The 10,673-nt window shown below is 35.4% G+C and overlaps 1 protein-coding gene across 1 annotated transcript; it reads right to left on the bottom strand.

The window, feature by feature from the left end:
• Positions 1-4,811: 4,811 nt before the first annotated feature.
• On the bottom strand, positions 4,812-10,459 carry LOC113225519 (uncharacterized protein PF11_0213-like; the record flags this gene model as incomplete). The annotated part of the gene is made up of 4 exons (XM_026457840.1): positions 4,812-5,797; positions 5,987-8,004; positions 8,512-9,495; positions 9,910-10,459. Coding segments are annotated over 4 exons (4,538 nt in total), but the record flags the coding sequence as incomplete, so codon positions are not given.
• Between the last annotated feature and the right edge of the window lie 214 nt (positions 10,460-10,673).

Here is a 10,673-nt window from a genome sequence, read left to right as displayed (position 1 = left end):
ACACACACACACACACACACACACACACACACACACACACACACACATTTACACGCATACTTAAAAATTCATATACACAAACAAATACTAACAAACTATCTTTTTCCTTTTTATTTTATGTTTTTTATATTTTCCAAGTCCTGGTGACCTGAAATACAGACCTGAAATACGTCTAGTTTAGGCACCAGTCTCCCACAATATTCTTTCTTTTTTTTTTATGTATAGTGCCTGTTATTATGCACAATGTACCTATATTGTGGTGATAAAATAAACAAACTTATTATTATTATTATTAATTTAAGGTTGTCTATGTGTGTCCATGGCATCCGCGATACAGAGTTTCTCTAGTGCGGCAGGGCGTAAAAAAATATTTCTGTCATTTAATTTGTTTGAAAACTATTCTGCCATATAATTACTGTGACAACTGCGCTCCGATTGGCCAGCCCGAATTCGAAACAATTGACGGGTGTCGACAATTGTTTCACTTCAAAGCGACCAGTTTAACTTGAGCTTTGTTGTAATGGACGAAAATTGCAAAATTACGTATTTAATTGCTGATGAAATTTGGTTCCGTTTCTTCTATAATTATATTTTTGCTGTTTTTCCCCAGACCATGGAATGGAACAGCACGTCATTGTAAGAGATATTATCTTTCTTACAATAAATACAGAATATTTTTGGAATATACGAAGACGTACACACGGGTCAGTTGTTGGCGCTGTCTATATTTCAGTGCAAATGAGAGTTGATATTTATAAGTGAAGTATCACTGATAAGTTACCAGGAACGTATGTCCCTTATTTCGTCTCTATTTCTGGTTATATACTCGATCCTCACAGCTCATACTTTATTAGTACATAATATCGTGTGATTTTCTATGTATATATGTGTGTGTTTGATGAATAACATCCTATTTAATTTAATTTAAATAGATGGCGTTAGTTGTAGTCTAAAACGAAGAAGGAAGTTGTTCATTTATTATTTTTTTTATGATAACAAGTGACTGGACGAACAAGGCGCCACTTAGAGCTTTAAGTCGTAAAGCTGCCTCTGTGCCCGTCACCCTGAGATATAAGCTGACAAGTCCCATGTGCCTGTAATTTCAACAGCAATTTGATCAAGTACAATTCTGAGAAAGCTTTATGGAAAAGAGGAAAACCCATTAGGGAAATCCCGGGCTTGCTGAAAATCAGCGCCACGAAACGGCTTAAAAAAAGCCTTTTTGTGGCTAAAGTTGAGCAAGTCCCGATTGTACCAAGCGCTACACGCATGACGGTGAATCAGGTACTGCATTGTCAATTGTTTTAATTTTTCTTTTTTAATTCTTTTGTTTACATCATTATTTTTTTTAGACTCTCGCCTCTCCCAAGGCCTAAAAGATTAATTTTGAATTTTTAAATGGGAGAGGCGGTATTTCCCGGCACTGGAACAGTAGGCCAAGGTCAGGGACTCAGGTTCAAGAACGTCGTATAGAGCAGGATCGCCTTCTGCATTTGCAGAATTTGCTGGAAGCGACACGCCACAGAAATCCAACCGCCTCAAGTTGTTAGAAAGGCTGACTGGAATTAACCCATTTGCGGATAAAACAATTGGGATTATTTCAGTGCAGGCCACATCCCATATGTCAATGATCTCGTGCGCCAGGTCGAGATACTTCCAGCGCTTCTCGGTTTCGGCTTTCACGAGACCCTTATCATGCGGGATGGTAACGTCTACAAGAAATACCCTCGACTGCGATCCAATTCTCGATCCAAAATTCGCAAGAATAGTCCTGTCCGTGATAATGGGTCGATCTCAATAGATTTTGGTGCGGTCATCTTTGAGTATTGGCTCCGGTGAATACTTGTAATAGGGCAACCCCTGTTGCACGAGTTCGTACTTCAGAGTGAGCTCTTGGTGTATTATTATTATTATTATTATTATTGTTCCTCTGTTATTTCGTGTCTGTGCTTGTGTAATAAACAGTTTTATTTCTGTCTTTCTTTTTTTTCCATTAAATCACTATACTATAATATCAAGCAATTTAGACTTGTAGTGTGTACTCACGGCGTATAATTTAAAAATGATATTACATTGGACACCAATACGATTTTTTACGATTTCGTACCTCAATACGTTTTCCCACATTAAATGAGCATTTTTAAATCTGCCTTGTTTTCATATTCATATTTTTGTTCACTCTTAGCATGCTTTTGTAACATCTATCTATTATTATATTTGTCAAATCTTGCAAAATATAATAAATAATTGTAATCACATAGTACGGTGACACCCTGCAAAAGTTCCTTGTTTCTAAGTTGAAAATTCTCGTCTTACACCCATGGTTGTCCTTCTCCGACATCTCGGCCATAATCATCTACATTATTTCTTCAATATTACTATGTTCTATTTTTACCAGGACGGTCCATGAAAATGAGAAGAAGTTTATCTGTCGGCAGACTGCGTCTCAATCTACCGACCCAAGAGATAGGGTTTTCCGAAGAGACTACGGGCTCGACGGTAAGACCAGGGTACAGCGGGCGTCCGGGCCAAGCCCTCCGCTAGTGATACGCCTTTACGGGCGTCACTGGTGGACCCGGACTTGGGTATGGACTCGCTGGGGTTTGTGGTGAGCTGCAGAGATGAACATGTTTGTCTGTTTCGTGCTAGCGCGTCTTATTAGCGGTCTAGTTGAGGGCCTTAAAAGTCAAAGATCTGAGAGTCTTCAACCATTGCGCCCGAGCCTGCGTCCTGCTCTACACTTTGGGAATTAAAGTTGACAAGTTCCAAGCGCCTGTAGTTTTAACAATTCACCTTTCAAAAACGAAATGCTGTAATGATCACATTAAGGGAGAGTTGGGTAATACCGCGCCATTAAACAATAAGACCTATAATTAAGTTCAGGCCTGGTTTGTAAAAACAAAATTTATAGTCGTTTAAACGGCAGTTGTTGCAAAAATATCAAAAAATTGGAAAACGCAGTAGTGGCATCTCTAGCAAGGGCTAGTAGCTGTAAAGGTGTCTAACTGGGTGACGAAATACTTTCATAGATTTCTCATAGATGGCGCTACGGCTACAAAAGTCGTTGAAAACCAAATACAAAGATGTAACCAAATACAACAAGCACGTAGAATAATTCGTGAGGTCCGCTGGTACGTTCCGTGGCTTAGTTGGTATAGCGTCTGCCACGGTATGCTAGAAGACATCGGTTCGAATCCGGCCGGATCGAAGGAATTTTTTCTGAGTGTTCGATCTTTGTATTAATAATTATAACAAACTAGTGGAGTAATACACAAAAAACAAATATTAAATATCAATTTAATACATAATTTATTAAACACAGTATATTCAACTGGTCTGATAACATCGTGTTCGGGTCTAAAAAAGCCGTGCCCCAATAAATTTATTGTAATTCGTTCAACGTTATATTTAATTTTTTGGTTGCAGTTGAGCTCCTTGTGAAAGTTCGTCCAGGGTATTACTGCCACCTTACCTGTTTCTGCCACCAAATAGTAATGTCAGCATTAATGTGTTCCTGTTTTGAAGGGTGAAATTGCATGCACATGGGACTTGTCAACTTATGTCTCAGGGTGACGGGCGCAGTGGCAGGGCCACTCAGATCTTTGCGATGTAAAGCTCTGAGTGGCTCTGCGACTGTTAGCTCTGAGTAGCAGTAATTAAAAAAGAAATAAACATAAAAGTGTAAATTACGAATTGAAATTAATTAAAACAAACAATTCATGTTACAAATTACTTTTTAACCGATTTCAAAAAAAGGAGGAGGTTCTCAATTCGACTGTATGGTTTTTTGTATGTGTGTTACGCGATGACTCCGGTATTTGTGAACCAATTTTCATGATTCTTTTTTTGTTGGAATTCTATACTTACATAGTGGTCCAATTTAATTTTGAAGAAAATCATCCACCTCTAAGGGTGGCTGTTCACGCATGAAAATTCATTTTTATAAATAGCGCCTAAATTTTACTTAAGGAGCAATTATTTTAATGGTTGGTTTTACTATTCTCCAATTCAAGGCGTTTTTCTCTCTCAATATACTTTGAGTAGTGAGAACCAATTTTTATTATCTCCTGTGTCAAGTCAAGTATAGTGGCGAACTAGGGGATATTTCAATAAAACCTGGCAAATAGATATAATTCCACGTACTTTTGAGGGTGGGTTTTTATAGTATTGTGTACTGAGATTGAGATGGGGCAGACAATCCAGTTAGGTAAGTCCAACTTTGAGAAAGAGATCTCTCGTCGAATCCAGCTCGGATGGGCAGCGTTCGTGAAACTCCAAAAAATCTTTGCGTCCAAATTACCTCAATGTCTCAAGACGAAAGTCTTTGACCAGTGTGTGTTGCCAGTGATCACATATGGATCAGAAACGTGGTCCCTCACTATGGGCCTCATAAGAAGGCTCAAGGTCACTCAGCGGGCAATGGAGAGAGCGATGCTCGGTATTTCCCTGCGTGATAGAATCAGAAATGAGGAAATCCGTAGGAGAACTAAGGTAACCGACATAGCTCGAAGTGGGCGGGGCACATAGCTAGGAGAACCGATGGCCGTTGGGGCGGAAAGGTTCTTCAATGGCGACCGCGCACCGGACGACGCTCAGTGGGTAGACCCCCCCACCAGGTGGACCGACGATCTGGTGGAGGTCGCGGGAAGCCGATGGATGCGGGCAGCGCAGGACCGATCGTCGTGGAAATCGTTGGGGGAGGCCTATGCCCAGCAGTGGGCGTCGTATGGCTGAATGATGATGTACTGAGATTATTTAAATCTTAGAAAACTTTTATTCGATCAAGAACTACGTATTGCCGTATTAAAGTCTTAGGGCAGTACAGGCATTGTGTTTTGAACTTTTACAGGTTTTCCTTGGTCTAGTATCTGCGTGATCCAATCTAAATATGGGCTGACAGGTATGAAAGTAATCGCTGGCTCAATTTCGTTGACAATACCAACAACTCTATTTGAAAAAATAACCGGTCCCCCTTCCAGGATATTTAAATTCTCACCCAAATGTTGGTTACATTCTGGTGCGAGGCACAGTGTTATGCCTTCAGCTTTAACATTGCAGGTGGTAACTGCACCAGAATATGTTCGTAAAATATATTTGTTATCCCCCTGTCTTAATGTGATGTCTGCTAAGGCTCCTTTTGTACAATTATTGTTTTCCATGCCGTAGAAGTTTACGGACACACCGAGTAGCGAGTTGAATTCGAAAGCTGAAAGTTTTCCTACAGGTTGCGGAAGATTATATTGAGTTTTCAACATAGCAATGTCGTTGACAGTTGAAGAATGTAAGTCATCTGTACTGGGATCTCTTTTTATAAACACTTGTCTGTAGTTTGGATGTTTATATATTTTCAGCACCGTTGTGGAATCACGTGTATCTAATAAATCGTTACCATTATTTGTAGGTTCCGTTTTATTGCGATGTTTACTTCTCTGTATATTGTTATAATTGTCGTACATAATGTGCAAGGTTGGTTTTGGTTCGGGTGGTATGCAGTGAGCAGCGGTTAGTGCAAAATTTAGAGTTATTGTTACAGCAGTACATACGCTTTTGCAATAGTGATCCAATTCATGAACTAACAGTACTATGAAGTTAAATTTGGAATCGGATAAGTCGTCATATCCAGTCGTCGTGTCATGTGGCGATGTGGTTTTACCATCATCTTCACCATCATCATCATTATCAGATCTTGCCCGTCCTTTGTTAGATTTATGAAATTTCGTTTCATTTGTGGTTCTAAATCGTACTGCTTCTGATTTGTTTCTAGTCGAAACACTAATGTCGCGGACTTCAGGTAGATCTTTTTTGTTTTCATCATTTTGATTATTACTTGTATTAATTTGGTGTTTTACCATTTTTTTATCTGTTTTATATTCCTTTTTTATATTTGTAGAAACGATGTGTTCATTTTGTTCTTCAGTATTTTCCGTGTTATTATGGGTATCATCATTTCGAATTTTATTTCTGAATCTACTGTGTTCACCATTACCGTGTTCAATTATTGTATGTTCACTATTGGCGTGTTCACTTTCGGAATGTGTAATAGTATATTTATGATCTCTTTTCATTTTAACGTAATCAACGTCTTTTTCCGTAGATTTTTTCATAACATTGTCGTATTTAACACGATGTTTGTTAAGAAACTCATGTTCAATACTTTTCCTATCAAAAATTTTTTGGTCATCAAAAGGTTTGTTATGAGTTTTTTCGTTGCTTTCTGTTTTATGATCGCTGTCATCATTTTTATGATGTGTATTTCGGTGAAACTTATTTTTTAACTTCGCATAGTTACTATCCTTATCTGTATAATCGATGCGGTCTTTATTTTTATTGTAATGATCAACGATAACGTAATCATCACTTTTGTGATGTTCTCGTTTTTTTTCATTACCACTATTATCATTGGTAATGTCGATGTCATCCTGTTCATCGTCATGTTTGTTATTGTGTCGAAAATGTTCTCGGTTATTGTAATCGTTATAATGTTTTTCATGTCGCCGTTCAGATTTCAAATTGTCATCGTTATTGTCTGTGTTTCCATATTTTGAAATACTAATGTTTTGATAATTTTTACTATTATCCTCTACACGACTGTTTGAAAGGCGTTTATCTGTATCTCTACCATGTTTACGTATTTTGTGGCTAAATTTTAATTCTTCCATGAACGGATTATTGTTATCATCATAATTTCTATCGTGTTTGTATTTGCGAGTGTTCTCAGGATATTGAAGCTTTTGTATATAGAGATTTTCATATCTTTCTTCCCAAAGTGTAGTTGATTTTTCAGTAATTTGAGTTGGAACTACCATTTTATCGTTATTTTGGTTATGTTGTTGTCTTTTTATAACAGAAACATTCGAATCCGTTTTTGGGACATGTGAAGTTGCAGCCGTTTTTAAAAGCAGAATATTATCTGTCTTATTCTCGCTATGACGAGCTAAAATGCTTTTTTTTAAGGCACTCCATACATTGCTTTTGAAATTTTCTCTGTAATTTTTTTCCTCCATATCTTCCATTTCCTCCAAATCATCAGTCATGGTTGTTTCATTGTTCTCTTTAACTTTGTTGTCAATTAAAGCATCAGTTAGATTAAGCACGTCATCTTTTTCAACATTTTCAGTAACTACCGGTTTTTCAAGAGTTTTTTTCTTTTCATATTTTTTTGTTCCATGTTTCTCTTTCCGACGTCTAAAATTACTTAAAATCATTTTTTCATCATTTTTAGTAGCAATATCATTGTCTTTTTTCGGAATAGAATTATCACCGTGATTATCTTGCTCGCTAGTTTCCACCGTATTGATAGAAATTTTTGAATCGCTTTGTTCAGCACGCGAAAGTGTATTATATTTCTCTTTCAAATATGCTATTTCTCGAGGTCCAATAACACTAAAATCTGTCTTCTTTGAAGTTCTTCGCCTTCTTTTAAGCCCGCTAGGTTTTTGTTCATTTTCTACATTGCCATCGTTTCTCCATTGTCTGATTAGATCTTTACTTATTTTACTTTTTGTATTATTGGAGTAATCCTTTCTCATAATATTCAATTCGATATTTCTTCGTGAGTCCAACTTACGTTTCGCACCAGAAATGTTATTTTTCTTACGATAACGTCGCCTAAAATCGAAGTACTCAATGCGATATCCTGGTTTCTCTTCAATTCGTATTTTGGGCCCAAATCTTAAGCTTTCTTTTTTAATAGGGTCATTTTGAGCTGCACCTAGATATGGTTCTTGATTTACACCTTCAGGCGACCCCGGAAATGAACGTTGAGGACTTTCATTGTTAATACTAGGAGTTTTATAATTTTCTGGGTAGTTACCGTAATTAGTATCAATAGCCCGTTGTCTATCATAATCTTTTCCAACACCTCTTGTATCCATTTCATTTTGGTAATTTGGAGTGACCGGTTTAAGAGACGGGTTATATCTGTCTTCAGGTTGGTTTTCGGAATGTGGCCGTGATTCATAAACTTGTGTTGGTCTTCTTTCACCGTATTTTTCTGGTTTTTCTCTATAATTTGAATGTTTGATCTTTAGATTACTATTTCTGTTTTCTTCATAATTATTATCATTGGCATTATCATCGTTATTTTTGTAATTGTTGTTATTAAAATAATTTTTATCGTAATAATTATTTTTTAAGTCTTTATCTTTGCTGTTATCATCTCTATTTATATATTTTTTGTTATCATAGCCATAGTTTGGCGCGTTGTTAATATTTTTGTCGTAGTAGTCGTTACTTTTGATATGCTTCATGTTTACATCTTCATTTTTATTTACGTTATTATTTATTGTCTCCGTGTTTCTGTTATTTTCATTATTTCTATATTCTTGACTATTTTCTAATTTGTCATTGTTAGTAACATATTTTTTAACTGTATAATTTTTGTTTACCATTTTATAATTATTATCGTTATAATTTTCATTATTATTTTCGTTATCATATTTTTTTTTATTAGTGTAATAGTTATTTTTGTAATAATGTTTATTATTTGCTGTTTGTTGGTAATTTTCGTACCCATTTTCATTTAAATTACTCATAGGATTTTCTGCATATTTATCATTTTTTAAATGATTTTGATTATTAGCATCATTATTATCATGGAAATGTTGTAAATACTGCTCGTATCGAGATTTAGTTACATGTTCTTCAACTTTATTATTTTGGATATTTTTTTCAATGTTTATGAATTCGTCAATAGGACGTTTGTCTAAGTGTTCGCTGTCAGATCTATAAATTTGTTTCAATGTAGTCGTTTCAATTTGAACCACAGGTTTATTGAAACCTTGTCCGTCTTCTTCAGATTCTCCAGGTTTATTAACTTTTATTAGTTCAACACCGTCTTCCCTTGGCTTTCTTATAGGATCTAGGCGTTCATTAGCTCGAGAAATTATTTTAGAAGGCTTGTGTATGGGCTTCAACTTCCTATGAGGTACTTGAGGTGGCAAAACTTCAGGATTGTGGTAATCATTCATTTCCTGCTCAACGTACTGATCTAGAGTCTGTTTATGAGCTTTTTCAAATCTTTCCACACTGAAGCTTTTTATTCGTCTTGGCATAGCTTTACTAGGCAGTCGGTTATATTTGGGCGTGTGGCTATCTGAATTTTCCAAACGACGATTTACAATATCAGGGTATTTCTGGGATCCTAAGTGTTCTTTTTTATGGTTAATTTGAGATCTGTCTTGAATATTTTCTCGACTATATTTAGCATCTTGTTGACTGTTTTTAAATTTATTATCCTTGTCAACATCTCGTGATTTTGGTTTGTAGTTCGATTTGTTCTCTTCTTCAGGTATGTACTTGTCATTCTTTTCACTAACACCATCATAAAGGCTTATATCTGTATATTCTATAGATATTTTTTTTGGAGATTGGTTGCGATAATGATGTCGACCTTCGGTTTTGCCATCTTCAGGTTTTGTTTGATGTTCTATTTCTTCGGGGTTACGTAACTGTTTCTTAGTGTCTTTCGTAACTTCCTCTCTATCTTTATCCGCTCTATGAGTATGTGTTGTCTTAGTTATATAATTTCTACCTTTATGATAGTAACTGTTTCTTCTCTTGTGAATTGCATCCCGTATAGTTTTATGGGTGCTAGTTGTATATCTTGTTTTCTGCCGTTTAAGTTTAAATCCGTGAAACTCTTTACTTCCAAATGCATTTCCCTCTTGAGAGTCTATTATTTTTTCAATGTTCCCTTCACGGCTGTGAGAATCATCTTCACGTGAGTATTTCCTTCGATAATGTTTCCTATCAGTTTTTCTTTGTATTTCTTGTTTCATATTTTTATAATAATTTTCTTCATCTTTAGGAAAATCTGTTGATATTGTTGCATTGACATTTTTTATTCTATTTTTATCGATATCTGCAATTGTGTCAAAATATTTTTTATTATCATTATCGATTTCTGACTCCTTACTCTGTGTTAACTCTTCATTTTTTAATTTAACAAAATCGTTATCTCTTATTGTAAATCTGATTTGGAAGTCATTAAAATTGTTATCTTTATGTTTAAAATATTTTTGGTCCAATTTATCAATAATGGAATGATCTTTCTCTTGTAATACCGCTTGCTTAGTGTCATGAACAGTTTTCGTTTGTGCTTTTTTACTTTTCTTTATCTTCTTATCATTCTCCCCTGACCAGAAGCCTTTTGGTTCCAAATCGCTTGCTCTTCGAGTTTCAAGGTCAATTTTTTCATGTTTATAATATTCTGCTGAAGAGTATTCATCGCTCTTTGTTTCATTCTCTATGTATTTCTTCTTGTGAGCAGTTTCTTCTTTAAGCTTCTGATATGCTAAATCATACTCAATTTGCTTTTTGCTTTCGGCATCTTCTGTATCCAAATTTGAGCGTTGAGAATTTATTTTATTACTTTGATTTATGTCGACTTTACTTGCAGCGTTATGTTTATCATAAACTTTATGAGAGTCGAAATATTTTCTGTTTTTGTATCTGATTGCTGAATTAAGGTTTAAATGTATTATTATTGCTAAAAAAATGAAAAGCTTCATTTTTGTTGGTTAATTTCACATTGTATTTTTCTTTTGTTAAATCTGCTTAAAAGTCCGTCTTTTATTGTTATATATATAAAATTACTTGTAAATATTGGACGAAAATAAAATTTGGAAGTGTTTGGATAATTGAAATTGAGAAATCATTTTTATATTGTATTT

This window comes from Hyposmocoma kahamanoa, unplaced genomic scaffold (genome assembly GCF_003589595.1).
Source record: "Hyposmocoma kahamanoa isolate Upper Pololo Valley unplaced genomic scaffold, ASM358959v1 162113, whole genome shotgun sequence".
In the NCBI taxonomy this organism is placed as follows: Eukaryota; Metazoa; Arthropoda; class Insecta; order Lepidoptera; family Cosmopterigidae; genus Hyposmocoma; species Hyposmocoma kahamanoa.
The sequence above is the reverse complement of the archived record's forward strand: the minus strand, read 5'-3'. Positions and strand labels throughout refer to the sequence as shown.